Genomic DNA, 19,951 nt, shown 5'->3' with positions numbered 1-19,951 from the left:
ATATTGCCTCCCTCCTAAAACTGATCGTCAAGATCAGTGACGTCGCCTCTGTAGGAAATAAACCGATCAATACGGACGATCTTCATTTTTGCCCGAGATCTTCTGAATTCGATAAATAATGTCTTTGATGCATCGAATAACGGTGTATGGACTAGCCCATGATTGTTGTAGTTTCGAGCAACGTCTCTTCCGCCTGAATGAATAATATAGTCCTCATTAAACCCAACAGAATTGGCTCGTAGGTCGTATCTGTTCCTGCGGTCACTTTCAAATCGTAGCTTCGTGTGCACAGCATTGCGGACGGTTTCTAGTCCTTGAAATTTTCGCACGTATTCATCCGTATAAATAAACTGGAGAATCTCCGGGACGACCAAACATCGTGTCTACTAGCAGTTTGAGGTTTTTCCTAAATAAAATACTGGCCGCTATTCTTCACGTTGTCTCATTCAGATGGATCTATAAGCTAAAAGGAAAATCGGTTTGTGTCAGTCTTAGTCAGTTTGGTGCTCGTTGACGAAGCCTTTTAAATTCATCTCCAGTTAAATTACGTAACTTGCGCGCGAAGCAGATACATGCTGCTCAGCTCGCTCCACCCGGCTTTTCAAATTATCTTAAAACACTGGAGACACACAGACCATTGAGAGGGATCAACCTGCAGCTAATCATCTAAGGTACCCAGGAGACGTGAATTAACCGGTCGCACATCATCTCGACCCGGCTAATACTGTCATCTTACTCGGACATCACGGCCTAACCTCACTTTTTGTGACATTTCATCCCCCACGATTGGCGGACTTCTGAAGCGTTGTTTGGCGAGGAACATATTTCCTGGCATAACTGATGCTTGGAGAGGTGAGCTGTGATACATGTGGTCCATGGAACTGATCGTTTTCACCTGATTGGATGTTGTAACGTCTGTGTGAGAGCTCTGTGTTAGTGTGCGTGCTTAAGCCTCGCTCACAACACCTTGCTTCGGCATACTGAGCGCGCGCACGCGCACTGAGGCGCGGGAAATTCAAACCCGGCCGCAACATGGAAGAACGCTGCACCATCGAAGAAGGTGATATCTCGATCGCTGACGATCTCCAGGATGCGGATTTGAGTGTTTCCTCCATTCTGCCCTCCTCTTCTTCTGTGCCCGCAGTGACCGCCCGGAACATCAAGGCTTTTGAAGCAAAAATTTTCCGGGAGCTCAAGATACTGAAATCTGAACTCTCGGAAATGAAGATATCCTACGCTGCCCTTTCGGACAGGTGTCAAGATATCCAGAAGGAAAATGCGGCCCTGCGCATCACAGTCTCTAGCCTCCAAGAGGCTCATGCCACGCAGCTCTCTCGAGTAGCTGCTGAACTGGAGGACAGAAGGAGAAGAAGGAAGAACATCATCCTCACCGGCCTCACAGAACGAACGGCCCCAACTCCGAAACGGCGAACTGAGATCGACAGAAATGACGTGTTTCAGTCTCTGGCCAACATTTGCCCTACTGTGGAAATGGACGATCTTCGCCATGTTTCTCGTCTTGGTGACAAGACTGAAAACCGCACTCGGGCAGTGAAGGTGACCTTATCGTCCCCAGAGATGGCCTCCAAGATCCTTTGCCGTGGACGTAGAAAACCATCGCCCACAGTCAAGGTGTTGAACGATCGGACGCCGGCACAACAACTGGAGTTGGAGACTTTGAGGAGAGAACTCGCTACTAGGCAGGTTGCTGGACATGACCTGACGATACGCTATTTACGTGGCGTACCTAGAATCCTCCCCGTTCACCAGGGAAACGGCAGACGGCAGCAGCGACAATAAACATCTCTTTCCTCTACACAAACATCGCTACCTTGATGACAAAATTCGACCAACTGGAGATAGAGGCCACTCAAAAGAAACCTACTATCGTTGTCATCACCGAGACCTGGCTTCGAGACGACATCCCTGATACTCTGGTGAACATCCCAGGGTATACGATCTTCAGAGAAGATCGCAGAGAGGTTAATCCCGATGGCAGGGTCAAGATGGGTGGCGGTGTCATGTTCTACGTTCTGAACAACCTGGACGGTGCCAACATTTCTGCAACACCTCTGGCGCACTTACAGGAACCACGGCTGGAGGCACTTTGGCTCAAGATCACCATCCGGGACTTAACCTTCGTGGTGGCAGGCATCTACAGGCCTCCCACGAAGACATACAGTGTCACACCAACCGACACTCTCCTGTTTGAAGTGCTTCGACGGGTCGGAGGAACCAAGACCCCTACCTTCATCTTCGGGGATTTCAACTTTCCTGACACCACCTGGGAACATGACCTACCACAGAGTCCACGCGAAGTAGATAAAGCTATTATCGAAGCGCTGTTGGACTCGAACCTGGAGCAACTGATCCGTGAACCCACACGGCACAGGGGCGTCCAGACTCCGTCCATCCTCGACCTCGTGCTTACCAACGAGCCCCAGCTTCTCTCGTCTCCCCAGCTCCACCCTGCCATCGGAGGCAGCGATCACCAGGTCATCACAACTCACCTGGAGCACATCTGCCATAACACCAGGCCTCTCCATGCACTAGAGGACCGGATCCCCTTCTTCAAACTGGACTATTCCATCATCTCAGCCAAGATACCGGATCGACTTCCACCTCCAATGGAAGATCTGATCCAGACCTACGATGACTTGACTGAGTCTCTGACCTCTCTTCTCCGTGAAGCTGCACCTCCATCTCGGAGGGTGTGCAGGAAACGGCCCCTGAAACCTTGGGTCACAAACGACATTCTGTCAAATATCACGAAGAAGAAACGTCTCTGGGAGGTGTATAAACGGACCAAAACTCCAGCTGCTTACCAGAACTACCGGGCACATTCCAACAGTCTTTCGAACATCATCAGGCTTGCCAGGAAGCAGTATGGGACCGGGATTGCAGCGAAGGGTGGCAAACTCCTCTATGCATACTTGAGCCGAGCATCCACCTCTCATAGTCCAGTCCCTAACGCCATGAAGAAGGGTGATCTGGAGATCACAAATCCCTCAGACATCGCTGAGCTCTTCGCCGACACCTTCGCCGAGGTTTATACAACCGAACCTCCCGGCCCGCTACCTTCCCTTGACTACCCTCCTCAGGATGACCATCTTTCCGACATCGATTTCTCCGTCAGAGACGTCGAGGAAGTCCTTCGCTCCTTGGACAGCTCTGCCTGCAGTGGCCCAGACGACATTCCATCTGTCGTTCTTAAGAACTGTGCGGAAACCCTCGCACCTTTTCTTCACACACTCTTCAGTCAGTCTCTGGACAAAGGTACCATCCCGGAAAACTGGAGGAGGGCCACGGTCACTCCGATCTTCAAGAAAGGTAGCAGGCACTTGGCGAGCAATTACAGGCCTATTAGCCTCACCAGCGCCACCTGTAAAGTCCTGGCGCGCCTGCTTGCAAAGGAAATCCTAGAGTTTGCCTTGCAGAAGGGAATCATTCCCTCCCAACAACACGGTTTTGTACCTGGGCGCTCGATCAGCTCCAACATGCTTCTTCTGGACGATTGGTCCAAAGCGGTGGACTCTGGGATTCCTGTGGACATTGTCTACCTCGATTTCTCGAAGGCTTTTGACAAGGTTGCACAACGACGGCTGCTCTAGAAGCTACACCATTTGGGAATCAGGGGCAAACTTCTTGCCTGGATCGAGGCCTACATGCGTGACAGGACCTTCCAGACAAGGATTGGTGACCGTCTCTCCACCTCTAGGTCGGCTCCGAGTGGGGTTCCCCAGGGCTCTGTTCTTGGTCCCCTGCTTTTTAATCTTTACTCATCCGACTTGCACGTGCGAACAACATCCCAGCACCAGGCATACGCGGATGATAATAAGATTTATGGGAACCCACTGACCCCCGGTGACTCCATCCAGCAGGACCTTGGCAACCTGGCTCTGTGGTCCCACGATTGGATGATCCCGCTCAACCCGGGGAAGTGCACTGTCCTACACCTAGGAAAGAAGAAAAACCCACACAGGGTATACCATCTTGGAATCCTGGCGCTGGCTCCTGTTACCTCTCAGGTAGATCTAGGCATCATCGTGTCTGATGATCTTAAATGGGACCTACAAACCACCGCCGTATTAAAGAAAACCAACTACTTCCTCTATCGTGTCCGCAAAGCCGTTGTGGAGGTGGACATCCCGCTCCTACGGAATGTACTGACCACCTACGTACTTCCGATGGTCGAGTACGGGTCCACTGTCTGGGCTCCGTACCTCCAGAAGGACATCAAGGCTCTGGAGGGTATCCTGAGACGCGCTTCGAAGATACTCAGAGCACTGAAGTCCTTGCCATACGAGGAGCGCCTGAGACGGCTTGGGCTGCAAAGCCTGGCAGACAGGCGCCTTTTTGCTGACCTCACGGAGACCTATCGTATCCTCCACGGTCTGTACCGTGCCTCCGACCTGCAGAAGATCTTCCTCAGGTCGACGTCGCAACGGGGTCACAATCTGAGGTTGAACGTGTCGCGTTTCAAAACGCAACACCGAGAGTACCACCTGGGCAACAGGGTTATCTCCACATGGAATTCTCTTCCGGCGAGCATAGCCCAGGCCCCGAGCATCGATGTCTTCAAGGCGTCTTTGCACCGTCACCTGTTTGGATCTACGAGATGAGCTGCCAGGACCCCCCCTCTCAAATGATCTCCTACACAGTTTTTTTACTATAATTTGTATTTTCTGAAATGTAGACTACTATACCAGTTTGTAACTGCTGCCTACTTCAAATAAATAAATCGTTGAACCATTCCATCAGACTGTGGATCTAAGGCCATACTCTTCGTTTCTGTAATACCCATTCATTCGCAGTGCATGTCGAATATTTTCTGGACCAGTTTTCCACATTGGTTCTAATTCGTAAGTATTAAAATCGCTCGCGTATTCTTCTTAGTCTTCGTAACGCCGAAATGTCCTTCGACATGGATTACTTCTAAGACTACTTGAAGTTTGTTTCTGATTTTATGTTGACTCTTTCATATTTTCAACACGCCGTAGTCTAAAGTAAGGGAAATTTATTGGATCCAATCACTTTTTGTTTTCTGGCTTAGGTACCTCACATCTGCCTACGATGGTGTTGAAGTTCAAGCTTCCTTCCAATATGTATGTTCGTCTTTCCTTTGATCTTCCATTAATTAGATATGTTCTCAGGATCCGTCAGGCTGAACAGTTCTTAGATTAAGTGGAATTTCCGTCCATACAGGTACCTATGGAAATGTTCGAAGATTTTAACTACAGTCAATTTCAAGAGTGTTTTATTATCCGATAAACTTTTCCTTTTAGGATTTAGAAGATAGGACTCAAATTGTTGGAAAGTGTCGTTACTTCTTTGGTTACGGTTTTTCAGTTACTTCTGATGTACTTCCTGGAGATATTTATCGCCGTATCTCATTTCTAAGCTTTTAACAAGATGGTGAAATTCATAATATAGGAAGTCGAGCATTCCTTGAATTATATATCTAGCACCTCTCCTCGTAGAGAAATTATTAGTGGTATTGCTTTTTTTTCCATACGTTTGCCTCTGCCGTTGTTATAAACTGCTTTTGCATCGGAATCGTCATGCGTTTCAGTGGTGTGTAGGTTTTCTCATTTCGTGCTCCATTTCTTCTATGATGGTGCTTTATGAAATTTTTCGATGAGGTCAGATTCTTTCTTTTCTCTTCAAGAGCTTTCCAACGATATATACTTAGTTTGTTGAGGTTAATCGTATCGTTAGAAACTTCCAGAAAGTTGACCGGTGGAACGTTCTGGAATATCCGATGGTACTTTTCAAAATCCTCCTCCTTCTTCAATTCCCTTCAACCCCACTTCTGACACCGAATGTCACGTAATATCTTTCTGACTACTCACTAATTTATGAATGAATACCACCATTATAAATTAATAATTATTAATTCACCACTATATTGCGCACTTTAATTTTTTAGGACTGACGAACTTATGATAATTATGATACACAAATATTAAAGTCAGTGGCGGACTAACAGGGGGGCCCCACCGAGCGGCATGGCCTAGAGGTCTAGACCATTGCTTAGCATTCGGGAGGACGCCGGTTCGATTCCGGGTCCGTCTGCCTTGGTCCAAGTTTTTCTGTGGTTTCCTTGGATCACTTAGGCAAATGCGGAGGCAGTAATATTCCACAGATAATCTTTCACTCTCTTCTGTCTTCATTTCGTCCGTCTCATCTTTCTCACCCGAACCACCACCCACCCATTCCCACGATTCCTGAAAGCAGGCTGAAGAGGGCCTTCCGCCCTACCTTCCGGCGTAGTCCGGAGGGACTGCCCGCCCACCAGCACTAGTGGCTGGTGGGAATGAAACACCCAAAAGTTTTTTTTTTTTTTTTTTAGGGGGGCGGAAGGGGCGTCCCGTCCCGTCTTTGTAGCGGGTACTTCCCCAGGAATCCCTGAATGAATAATGTGCAAATAATTTACGCTTGTATGCCTACATTTACATTCACTACATTCTATTTACGTCGAAAAATAATCATTGGCCTCATTTAAAGTATATTAAATTTCATTACGTTGATATTTAATAATTTATTAGTGTGTTCTGATATTTTCGCGAACGGATAAGCCTTTTTTCAAATTGTAAAGTAATAAACGCGTTATTATCCGTTCAAAGTAATTTCATTAAAAAGTGTAATAGTGTATTTGATTTTTGCTGCATCAGGAGCGACTGGTCAATCTAGTCGTGTTTTCAATAGAAAGAAAAATTTTAAAAGAAATCGATTTCACAGAAGTTATTGAGGAGTTCAGTAAATTGAAGGCACGAAAACACATATAACACGCTACAAAAAATAAAAAAAACCAACTAAAAAACTAAAAGCTGGGGGGCCTCGTTCAGCTTTGCTGCCCCGGATCTCTGACGGGCTTAGTCTGCCACTGATTAAAGTATACACAATAATATTACTAAGATAGAAAGGGTTTGAGTTAGGTAAAGGTGAAAATACTTTCAAATGCTATTCACCATCCGAATTTGAACGGGTTACACCTAGTCTATATAATGATTCTCTAACTTATGATGTATAATGCCATAAGCAGTTTGATTGGCTTGTGTGAAGTGCTATACATTATGTTTTCAGCTTACGTTATAGTGGTGATTCGTGCCTAGAGGCTTGTAGAAGGTTTCCCTGATTGGCGTGTATTATGCTACTGCCACCTAGAATTAAATGCAGTGCATTAAGGGCTTAGGTTAGGTTATTATGTACATGCTTTTTGTAAAGGCATATGTGAGGTACTATTTTCTAAAGACAAATGTACAGTCCAAATAATGCTACAAATATAGAAGACGTGTTAATCTCATGTACTTTTAGTTTCTAGATTTTTCATTCTTAAGTAATCATAATCATTTTGTATATTAAATACACTCTTATACCTACGCTATCACATATTCTACTGAAGGTTATCTGTTCAGAGGAAATTATTGAAAAGAACATTTTCAGTTTAGTTTTAGAACAAACGCAACAACAACGACAGAAAAAAAGACGGAACATATGGGTGGCTTTTTTTACATAGATGATGGTTGCCAACCGATGATCGAGCTTGTATCGAAAGAAAGAAATGTGATAGCGGCAACATTTATGCAATTCTTATTGAAAAATGTGGGAGGATCTGAAACATTTAAAGACAAACAGGATTTCTTTTATCACGAAGTGAGAAAATTCCATCAGAAACATTATCACGAAAAGTTAACTATCAAAGTAAACCGAGAAAAACTAATTGAAACGAGTATGAAGGCGACAAAAAACTTTTCTGTTAATGACTGGTGTAAAAATTTTGAAATTGTATTCCAAGGAGAACAAGGTAAGGAAATACTATTCAACATTGTTTTTATTATTTAGACGTGTTTAGTAGTAGATATTTAGAACGGATTATTTTTATGTTTCGCGCTACAGGGATTGACTGGGGCGGAATTAGAAGAGAATGGTTCGAATTAGTTTGTGCTCAACTTTTTGATTCTAAAAACGGCCTTTTCAAGAGTTTTCACGATGGTCAACAATCTTTAGTGCATCCAAACCCAAACAGACCTTCTCATCTTAAACTGCGACACTACGAGTTTGCGGGAAAAATCGCAGGAAAATGCCTGTACGAAAGCGCTCTCGGAGGTTCTTATAGGCAACTAGTTCGGGCAAAATTTACAAGGTCTTTCTTAGCTCAAGTTATTGGATTAAGAGTTCACTACAAAGTAAGCTTTTATAATGTGCCTTATTCTATTATATCGATAGGTATAAATATATATAGCAGTTTATACGTTCGTAAGTAAAAGTTATTTAATTTAATATTATTGTAGTATTTTGAACAAGACGATCCCGACTTGTACCTGGCAAAAATCAAATTTCTTTTGGAAAATAACATTGACAATATGGACATGGAACTGTATTTTGTTGAGGAGATATACGACTTGTCTGGACAATTGTCGCGAACCGTCGAACTTATTCCCAACGGCAGTAAATTTAGAGTGCATGATTCGTCAAAACATCAATATTTAGACGCTCTAGCTCAATTTCGATTAGCAACGAATGTCAAAGACGAAGTGGATGCGTTTCTAAAGGGGCTTAACGAACTCATTCCCGATAATCTTCTCAGTATATTTGATGAAAATGAATTAGAGGTACCCATTAAACAACTTCTCTTCTATAACTTTGCACATGTGCTAATTTTTATGCTAATAGTAACTAACTAGAAAATTTCCTGTAATTTATTAGTCAGGAAAATGATCACCAATTTTTTAATTTATATAAAATAATAAAAAAAGAAAATAATAATGAAATTTTATCAATTTCATTACAATTTTTCAATTTATTCAAAACCAGATCGATAAGTAGTCCACATTTTGCACCCGTACGGTCTGTACGTATTTTAACATACACCTTTAGCAATTCCTTTTTATTTCTTAACCGCACTGCTGTACCAACCTTCTATTGCATCTAGTTGACACTCCAAAGCTCTTGCACTTATTTTAGAGGTATCTTGTATTATACATATACACGGTGACTACCCATAGAATATTTCGGAAACTACTTCGATTTGAATTTTGAAAAAATGGACAATAGCTGGTCCTAAGGTTCATTGTTTAAACAAAAAAACGTATTTGAAAGTAGTCAAGGACCTGCTCGAAAAAACTAGAATTCAAGGCCGCATTCAATCAGCTGGTAATTAGTACCATCAGTGTTGTGCTCCTCTTATACTTTTTGTATTCTTTGTTAGATTACTAGAAGGGTGATTGAAGCTATTCCGTCAACCTCTAGTAGTAATTTGTTCTATCAACCGTGATTTCAGTCAACCGGTATGCAGTTCAATACACTATTTCAACAATATAATATTAATGGAGTAGGTCAGTATGTCTTTGTGGAATAATTGATAGAATGATGCAACATGATCCATACCGCTGTTGTACAAAACGAAATCCATTTGACAGTGTGATAGATGTTAAAGGAAGCTAGCAAGCCTAGCAGAAAATTGATTTTCTGCCGTGAGCTCATTTGTGTCAGTGGTTTCGGCAAAAAAAGTTCTTCAAACGCCATTTTTTCCTAAGGGTGATGTTTGCATCCTTGGTAGTCCAGATCTAAATTTTGGTCTTTTGACACGGAATGCAAACGCGTGACTTTTTCGCACAATCACTGTTTGTTGATGACCAGATGAAACGTTGTGTGATTTATTCGATAGATGAACGAATACTAGGTTGATTAAGCAAGTTGTTACATAATTGGAATACGTCGTTAGCCATTTTGTGGTATCGTAGCGGTGAAGTTCTTTTGGAGTAATTTGTAAAAGTTTAGTACACCAAGACATTAATGCAGTTGTTTTGCAGTGTTTGGTTTCGAATAATTGTTGTTACTGTATCAAGTAAAGAACAACTTGAACTTTGATTTGTTAAATGGTACACAATATGAATTTAATTACGTAAACACTGTTTGTAAATGTTGCTCGTGCTATAATGCTATAAAGCAACTGGGATTTGATTGTATTCTCGAACCAGGTTAATTGTGGAGAATATTGTTTTGTTTGATAATGCACGGAATAACTCTTTGTTTTATAGGCGGTAAGATTTATTTATGTTTACTTTAGACATTGTTTACTTTACACTACATGCATGTGTAGATGTTTAGTTATTGCAGTTGGTTGTATTCAGAGATCTACTGTTACACCTACGTTACCAAATCGCGCTCATAGTCGGCTTGTTATGGTTTTCTTACAATTTTTTTTGTTCCTTAATAGTACAGTCATTTGGTTCGAAAAATAGTGGTTACCGGGAGTTTTGAAAATTGGTAATTTTATAGATTTTGAGGAGCTGATTCCGAACTTCGACTTTGCCACCTCATATTTTTGCCGCTCGTGCCGCCATATTGGAAAAATGGCGCCAAAAAGCAGTTTTTTGACAATATCTCTTTTCCAACTCATTTTACGATAAAAACAGTCATATACAAAATGAAACTAGAGACAATTGCCTACAATTTATGTATCTACCTTTTTTGTCATAAAGTCAATAGTTTAGGCGTACGAGCGCCGCAAAGTGTACTCCAACAGGCATTTTGGCCAAAAAAACTCATTTCATCGCTATCCTCTTTGTTCTCGATTTGATCGTATACTTGCACAATTATAGTCTGTTTCTTCTTCTTCATCACTATCTGGTGATGAAACTTGCGAGTTACCACAGGTACCGCTACAATTCGTGCATATAATAGAACACTAACCACAAGCTTTCTGACATCCTTTTTCGCATTTGCAAGAAATGAGTTTTAACAAGCTTTCTGGAGCTGGGGACTCGAGTGTGGTGACAGGAATTAGCCCACTCTTGGTTTTTTCCACCCCCATTGCTCTGCATTTTGTTCATTCCCATACCACTGCTTATAATATCTATATTATATACATAAATGTTATATGTCNAAGTGATTGAAATAAAGGAAAAAGGATTAAATATGGAAAAACACCAAAGCGAAGAAGAATACGCTAAATTTTAGGATATCAAATTGCATGTGGATTAGGCCTATTGGGGATACCACATTAAAAAAAAATGCGCCGCTTACTCTACCTCAAGGTGGTGAGGAAATGAGTTTTTTGGCTAAAATGCGTGTTGGAGTACACTTTGCGGCGCTCGTTCTCCTAAACTGTTGACTTTATGGAAAAAAGGTAGATACATAAATTGTAAGTAATTGTCTCTAGTTTCATTTTGTATATAATTGTTTTATCGTAAAATGAGTCGGAAAGGAGACATTGTCAAAAAACTGCTTTTTGGTGCCATTTTTCCAATATGGCGGCGCGAGCGGCAAAAATACGATGTGGCAAAGTCGAAATTCGGAATGAGCACCTCAAAATCTATAAAATTACCAATTTTCAAAACTCCCGGAAAACTTTCCAAGCAAAACTACCAAATGACTGTACTATAACCAGGCTGCCGTAATCACTACAATTTCTAATTGCACTAGTTGGCACCCTCTAATTCTCTCCATTTATCTTAAAAACACTCTGCATATACAATATTATCAAACATAAAAACACAAGTACTTATTTAATCAAAACCATGATTTAATAGGTATATTTAGGTACAAACATAAAATGTTTATTGCTGGAAATATTTTTATACGCCTTTAAACTGAGGAGCTTTAGTCTTAACGGGATATATTGTTTTTCCCGCTTGACCACTTCACAGTTATCGGAATCAAAAGGAAAATGTGCAACATCAAATGCTGTATTGGTTGTGACTACTGAAATTTCGTTTATCCAAATAATGAATTATGTCTAATATTATTAGAAACACAATTTATTTATTATAACGCTTGTGTACTATAATGTCCGAAGATACCACTTATTTTACTTCACTGTAGTTCGGATATTCTGCAAATGCGCGAGCATAATTCAAAGACGAAAGGAGAAAACTTCCCCCATTTGATCCTCTTCCAGCTGCAAACCTTTCGCTAGCTCGTTCGGAGTTTTGTGTTCTGCATGCGTATATTGCTGTGTTGGAAGCATTTTATTTCATGTAAGTACCCCTTTGTACTGAACATGCTATTACTCTAGATTCTAGAAGACTCCCATCTTCTAGTTGCGTTTCCAAGAGCAAAAAATTCTTCTAAAACGCTTAAAAGTTTAATTCGGGAAGTGAAACGGGTGTAACCAGTCACACTGCTATAGTATAAAATCGATAGATGATCGTCATGCTCGGCACCGCAGTCGATCTGGGATGCATTCTCGTTCGGCGTTTTCTAAACAGCGCGGCGATACAAAGGGAATTGATCAAATTTGTACCTCGATATACCCCTCTTTCGCATCACGAATCCCTTCGATACACCACCACCGAGCGAGCGCATTTGTATCGGCCCATTACCAGAAGCGGCCGAACGTGCGATAGCATAAACTCTATGCCATAGAGCATAGCTCATTCTCAGGGCGGAAACATAAAAATAATGATGTTTTATATCTTCAGGCGGATTTTGATTTACCTGATGATTAGTTAATGTTGTTTATAAAAAGGCCGAGGAAAAACTGATTAAGAAAATACATTTACAATCCGCCAGAAATTAGTTTCTTGTTGGCATTATCTCGTCTCGAATGGTTTGTCGACAGACAGTGACTTTTTGGTATCACGTGTTTTCAAACCCGGAATAAATTCCATTATGTTAACAGGATATAAAAATCAGGACGCTTGATATGTTGATTGTCAGGAACGTTTAAGCAAAATACTCGCTGTTTTAAAAAACATTTTTTATCTATCACACGACGTAGTTTAGTTTTGCCTATTTTAAACAAGTCTCTTAAAAATAAATTGGTAAATGTCCTCTTTCAGATTTTTTATTCGGGCCAAACCTGTCCAAATGGATAAATGTTATCCGTTATCTGCTCTACAATTAATTCAGCCGATTGAAACATAGCTTTCAGACGAGGCAGATAGACTTATGATCAACACAATTGGCGGATTGTTATGCCAAGGGGAAATTCTCCAATGCTGCTCACATCTTGAGCAAACCCTCTCCCGAATCTTTTTAGCGACAAACTTAACGGCAAGAAACGTTTCATCTTAAATACGAACTATCTCAATAATCTCCTCATTTTAAAATGGGGAACGTATGTACAGTATTACGAATGACACGAAAAAGTGCTTTTTTGAAATCGATCGATTTATAGGATGCTTATTTCTTATTGCCCGTAAAAGTCATGAGAAGTTTCGTTATAAAGACATATTGTATGTTTTATGCGTTTACAAAACTGCTGAAACCAGTGGTCCAGAAACTTCGTTTTAAAGGCTATTCTGTTAACTCTTTAGACGATTTTCTTTTTTTTTTTGAAGATACGAAGGCAGAATGTGTTAACACACATGTCGAACGGTTTCATCACATAAATTTTATGGAATTTGGGGTAATTTTTTTGGGCTGAACTTTGTCCTACAATGTAAAATGCTTGGTCCATACTTCCCTCAGTTACTTTCATGTTACACGGGCACTTCGGCCACTGCGAATTATTGAAAAAACGTCATAGCCGCGACAAAACAAAGCTTAATTCGTTGGATAAGAGAAACCTTAAAATTAGCAAGGGTGGACACTAGATTGTTTCATTGATTGATTGATTGATTCAGCACAAAATGCCTCTACTTCGGTGACGTTCGGAATGTCCTTTCCATAGAGACCATCAGGGAATCTACAGACTGGCTCGATTATTCCACCTTTGCCAAGTGTTACAATTGCCCAATAGTGAACAGAAATCAATTTTGTGTTGCATTCAATTTTTAGTTAATTTCCGTTACTTTAGTAGAGTTTTGTATTGCTTATGAATTTAAATATATTCGCTTTACTTCTACTTCATTCTACTCTCATTAAATTTGTGTGATGCAGATTCCTTCTTCTTTAAACATCTATAGGGTATTAAAATGTGTGATGTATTTGGACTAGACACCGAAACATAGTTTAACGATTAAATGAACTTAATTAACTATGTGAGGTGCCTAGTCCGATGATATCGCTTCACGCCCTTACTCTTTTTCTTCCCAGGAGTTGTGATTAAATTCCGTGTCTATAGACTGGAATGAGCTAGTTAAAGGACTGCAGCTGGAAGAAGATCTAATGGGGGGAGTTTTCTCCTTTGATCTTTGAAATATGCACACTCGCTTACAGAATGCCGGGACTTTGAGATAGTAAAGTAAGTGATATATTCGGACTAGACACGTCACATAATTACGATAAAATATCAGGTAAGTTCATTTGAGCATTATTATTGCATCATTTTGCACTTTGATCCAATTTACTACATTGTTTACATGGCATAGCGTTTAGATCGTTACAGCACTTACACACTTGGTGATCCATAAGCTTATTCACGAATAAATTAAATTATGACATTTTTTAGATTAGTCCTTGTTGTAAAAGAACGAAATACTGTGCATTTTCTTGTTTCTATTATTTCTTTAAAAAATATTTACTACAGGGACCACTGCTTTTCTGACAAACAATTTATAATTTTATTTAATGTATTGTAAGATTCGTCCATATTGTAGATAATTGTAGAATTTGGTTTCACTTGTTTGTTTACAATCGTTTTTTTTTTGGGAAAAGGTTTTTTCCTACAATTCGTTATTTAAATTCGTTTTCACTTTTAAGACTACGGACTATTACTATATTATCACCATATTACTGTCAAAACAATCAAACTCGTCCAGTCTATCTTCGAAATGCTTGTTTTACGGTGGTAATTCAGAATCTGTTCCAATGTATCTTTGTATTTTTGATTCAAAATCTCAGCTTTCTTCAATTTTGTTTGCCTTAATATTACGATCCTTCAATACTTACTCAACATGCTCTTATTTTTCCTGGTACTGTTGGAAGTTAGATTTGATTACGTTTGTGCTTGACATACCCGTCAAATTAGCAGCTTTAGCTGTATTTGCCAGTGAATTTCTGTTTTGACATCGCTCTTTTGTTTTTCTTCAGCTTTTTGTTTGTTCCCCTGAAGGTAAGTTCATTTAAAATCAATATCATTTTACCAATATCAGTTACATCACTATCTGTAGATGTAGATTCCGGTGTACTGAAAACTAGCCGTGGATTTAGTAGAACAAACTCCGCTGGTATTTGCGATTGGTTCATACAGCAGGCCTACTATCATTTTCCATTCTTTTAATTTGTTTTAAAAGATTCTTTGTATATATTATGTCTATAGGACCAATGCACATTTCACGCTTGCTTCTTTGATCATTTATGAAAGGCAATTCTGCTTCGGGTATCTTTTTTCCTTATTGCATTGAGACTAGGACACTTGCAGGAATTGTCACTATCACAAGACATCATTTATAATGCAAGTGTAATGTCAGTGGAGTAGAACAGAATAGAATAGAGTATTTGTTTTGTTTATGAAATTACGGGGGCGAGACTAAAATACAAATATTGTTATAAAAACCAATTTTTTTTCATGCAATAAGATAATGAATTTTTTTTGCTACTCCGGCTTACAGTTGTTCACCCATAACAGTCGTAGACCAAAAAATTTTGTTTTTGTACGCAACTGTACCTAACACACGTAAACTTTAAATATATGTGTTGGAGGCAGGTGGCGAATTCGGCCCGTGGCCGAAATAATTGGACATATCGCCATATGTCCATACTGGATATGTCAGTTGCCGAAACAGTGATACAATACCACAATGGTAAAGACAATAGCACTGTACAAAACCATGTGAAGAATTAAATTCTTTTACTGCAATAGTTCACAAACTGTTGCATTGCTGAATTAGTTTATTGAACTGCACAAGGTTGAACGTTATAAGAATAAATTGCAACTAGGGGTTGGCTGTTAATATAAAAACCCTGAATCACACTAAGAAATAAACAATATATGAGCAAAAACATACAAAACAAATACCACAGTAATACTAGTAATCACCAACTGATTGAATGCAGCACATTGCAGGTCATATTTATGAACCAGGATCAAAATTGAATTTACCAGCACTTCAACTACGTTTTTCTCGAAAACGATGAAGATTGGGACTTACAAATGGTTACGTAATTTTCATGTTTTATAGCAGATATACGTATAGCCAAGCATATCTAAACATATACACACATATTTAAGCATATATGAGTATAAATAGTTATAAAGACTGGAGGATAACAATAAAAGTAATTTTGTTTATAATAAACAAATTGTTCTCCTCTTTCGAAACTAAAATTTTGTTGGAATTTTGAATTATGCAAAATTATGTTAAGTTACTTTTGGCCATTTTTAAAACAAAAAAAAAACAAGAAAAATTCTTCCTTAAAAACAGTTTTCAAATTTTTCAAAAATGCAAAATGATGATAAACATTATTTTGGCTGACTTCAAAAAGTACTAAAGCACTTTGTAATACCTCATGTCTAGTAGTTTGTAATATAGTCGTAATGATTGAACACCGGGTTAACTGAACTTAAGCAGCATCGATGCGGCTTAAAACTTGGTTAGGGTGACCGCGTTTATAAGACTGGTTGAATGGTTGACTTCGCATTTCCGTAAAATTAGAACATAGAATATGTTTAAATTTAATTGGATCTGCTTAAATCCGTTTGAATCGCCCAAAATTTGAATACAACTGTTTGGATCTAATTATATATGCTTGGATACAAACGTTTTTTCTCGAGTATTTAATTAGTTGTTAGGGGGTAATCTGTACTGGTTTATCCACATTATTCACATACCCAAAGTATTAGTTCGTAGTGAGTCGATTTAAATTAAAAAAATTGGTCTGAGCACACTTTGGTCGGTGCTAATACGACTAACTTCCCATTAGATAATACAGTTATTGTAAAGTACATTCGTTTCTAAAGTTTGAAAAAAACGCGGCACAATAATAAATAACAAACAATGTTTGAGAGTTCGTCATTTTATAAACCCATAAGAAACAGTATTTCGTCTGAGAAAACCGAATTGATAGAGTACTTGCATCAGTCAATTGGTAAATACTATTTTTTATTGTTTATCGATTGTTTATAACAATTCATTTTGTTATAAACAAATTTTTATTATAATATGTTATTATAATATGTTATTCCCTGTCTTGAATAATGATATTTCGTTATTATTGATTCCGTAACTTCATTGTTGTGATTAGATTAGAACGTATTTTAATTAAATTGTTTGTAATTAATTCGTTTTTTTTTTTATAAAAAAAAAACGGCTTGACCGATTTCGTTCAAATTTCTTTCAGATCTTCATTATGATAATATCTTTCGAAAAAATTTTGGTTGAGGGCGATATCTCAATCCGTTCTTGAGATATCGAAAACGAAAAAAATGCTGACATACGAACGTACGTACATACGTACGTACGTACGTACGTACGTACGTACGTACATACACACATCATCAAAAAAATTGGCTAGCATGCTACTAATATGTTAAAACGTGGAAATATAATGAAAATTCCGATTTCACTTTTCGACCCAATTACAATAACTTCCTAATGGGAAGTTAAAAATGTGGTAAAAGAATAAATAAACTAAAAAGAAGACTCACTCTATACACAGTTAATGTATTATTAAAATTCTTTGTTAAATCCTCTGCTATCTTTGTGAACGAATAATTTAAAATCTTTTTCATCGATCTTTAATGATAACGTAATTTCTTATAGACAAAATATAATAATGCAAACATATTTTATTAGGAATATGTCACCTTTAACACCCTGTATCTTTTTCCACAGCAACATTTAATTAAGGTATGTTATTTGGTCCAACCTCCATATTTTGTTCCACTTCCTCTAAGTTCCAATAGTTATGACTCGCCGTGTATAATTTTAATATACACGAACCCACATAATACATCACTTGGTTTGAAAAATAAAACTTATTATTTATAACTAGATGTGTACATTTTAGTACCTTTATCGTGTTTTTTAACTTAAATATTGTCAGTTAAGTTTTTATCCAAGGATTCTGGTTCTTTCAATTTGGTTTTATTTTTGATTTCAGTTACTCTTGTGTGGTACCGGTCAGTATTCAATATCCGATTTTAAATCTCATCATGTAGTTAACGGAAACTCTTTAGAGTTTCGGCGTATTATAGGATGGTTTTGGGCAGCCGTTAGTAATTTTACGCAAGAAGAAATGGCTCGACTTCTTCAATTTACAACAGGATGTTCCCAACTACCTCCAGGCGGTTTCAAAGAACTTAGTCCGAAATTTCAAATAACTGCAGCACCAACTTTCGGCAATTTGCCAACCGCGCATACATGGTAATTTATTTTTTGGAATCTTTCACATCAGTAAATTATTTGATTTTTTACAGCTTCAATCAGTTGTGCCTGCCTGATTACGAAAGTTACGAGCAATTTGAGAAAGCACTTCTGTTAGCAATCAGCGAGGGTACTGAAGGATTCGGAATGGTTTGAAAAGAAAAAGAAACCTTTGTTGAATAGTACATATTATAAGCAGCAGGGTAGTTTTCCAACGCGGCTGCTATACACTAATTTACTCCATATGCAATAATAAAGTGGCTTATTATACGTCTTCTTATATACATGTATAAATGTATATAAACATGTATATATGTACCTACGTTTAAATGCTAGGTAGTAGGATAGTGTAACAGTATTATAATGATTAATTTTTATTACAGAATGGATAAGTTTTGCACCTTATCGTTACGTTTGTCAATGCAATGGGCACTTAAATTCATTGTGTAATAACAACTCACAAATCCACAAGTGATTCCTTTTAGATACTTACTATTAGATGAAGTAAATAAAGTATAAATAGAATCACCCTGGTTATAATATCACAAAACCTTTTCCCTACCAACACATGTTTTACCGAGTTACAATGTGGCGTTAACAACGTGAGACTGGTTCTGGAATAATAAAATTTACTGCAACTACTCGAAGCTTCAGAGTTTTATTGATACCTAATTGTTGAAACCAAATCGGAACATTCGAAAAGCAGGGAAGTTAAAAAAAATATGAGAAATAATTAGGAAAGGAATTCAGTGTAAAGGTAGTATGTGTTCTCAATAGCCGTTAAAGGTTAGAAAGGCTTACAAGCCAAGTTACATCATTAATACATATTTCACTAATCACACACTTAATCAGGGAAAATAAGGAAATAAGTTCAGGAAGGCTTACGGGGCCAAAATCAACTTCAACAACAACAAAAGTACTTCTGCTTCATAAATAGAATGCCTGTCAGAATAGCTAGAAATATATATCAACTAAACCTTTTGGCAAAAGTTAGAAGACGGAGTTAGGAATGGACCCAAACTCTGAATTCATGAGATAATTTTTATTGTTTTGAATATGTAAACATTTCCAAACATCAAATTCTGATTCTTAATTTTTAAAATATGATGGACTACACTTGACTTCTCAATATGTTATAAATATTAATATTAATAAGGTTTTAAATATTATCTTCACCTATATTACGTTTGTCTAACATATGTATATCGCAATTATCATTATCTAATTTATATTTAGTGTTTTCTAATTGTTAAGTTTTGTTTTTTTTTTGAAAATCCTAGTAAAATTAAAGAATTTTTATTTGGAAGTGGGGTCGACCATATTTTCTGCCATAAAAAATCGAAATATATTGAATTTTTTTTTGAGTCGTTAAAAACCGTATAACAAAACGCAAGTGGCAGCTAAACGTAGTGGTGTCTATGGTTAAGTATGGTGTTTTATTTATAGTCAGATTTACCTGAAACTTTACTTTAATGCTTTTTCATATAAAATTAGTGACATACATACCTATTTGAACATTTTACAAAATTCTACCTCTTTAGGAAGCTGAAAGGGATTAGCAAAGATTGCATGTTTGTTTTTGGTTCGATTTACTTGAAACTGGTTAAAAAATTAATCTCTGTTGAGGGTGGGATGAACGGTGAAGAGGAGTTGCAATGTTTAAATGGAACATATATTATTTGTGGGCAGATTTACTTGAAACTTGGTGTCTTAATGGTCTTTCATTTAATTTCTGAAAGACCTATCTCGACATT

At 38.4% G+C, this 19,951-nt stretch overlaps 1 protein-coding gene across 1 annotated transcript in view; it reads left to right on the top strand.

Moving 5' to 3' along the window:
- LOC108738063 (apoptosis-resistant E3 ubiquitin protein ligase 1) overlaps positions 1-18,722 on the top strand; it is a 31,613-nt gene extending 12,891 nt beyond the window's left edge. The window contains exons 8-12 of the mRNA XM_025975764.1: positions 7,447-7,807; positions 7,900-8,189; positions 8,295-8,615; positions 17,935-18,197; positions 18,251-18,722. Of these exons, the coding sequence (XP_025831549.1) occupies positions 7,447-7,807; positions 7,900-8,189; positions 8,295-8,615; positions 17,935-18,197; positions 18,251-18,353 (1,338 nt within the window). The 3' untranslated portion in view covers positions 18,354-18,722. The remainder of the gene's footprint in view (positions 1-7,446; positions 7,808-7,899; positions 8,190-8,294; positions 8,616-17,934; positions 18,198-18,250) is intronic.
- Positions 18,723-19,951: the final 1,229 nt, after the last annotated feature.

The sequence above is a fragment of the Agrilus planipennis genome, unplaced genomic scaffold (assembly GCF_000699045.2).
Source record: "Agrilus planipennis isolate EAB-ADULT unplaced genomic scaffold, Apla_2.0 scaffold153, whole genome shotgun sequence".
NCBI lineage: Eukaryota > Metazoa > Arthropoda > Insecta > Coleoptera > Buprestidae > Agrilus > Agrilus planipennis.
Note: the sequence above shows the minus strand (reverse complement) of the source record. Positions and strands in the feature narration are given on the sequence as shown.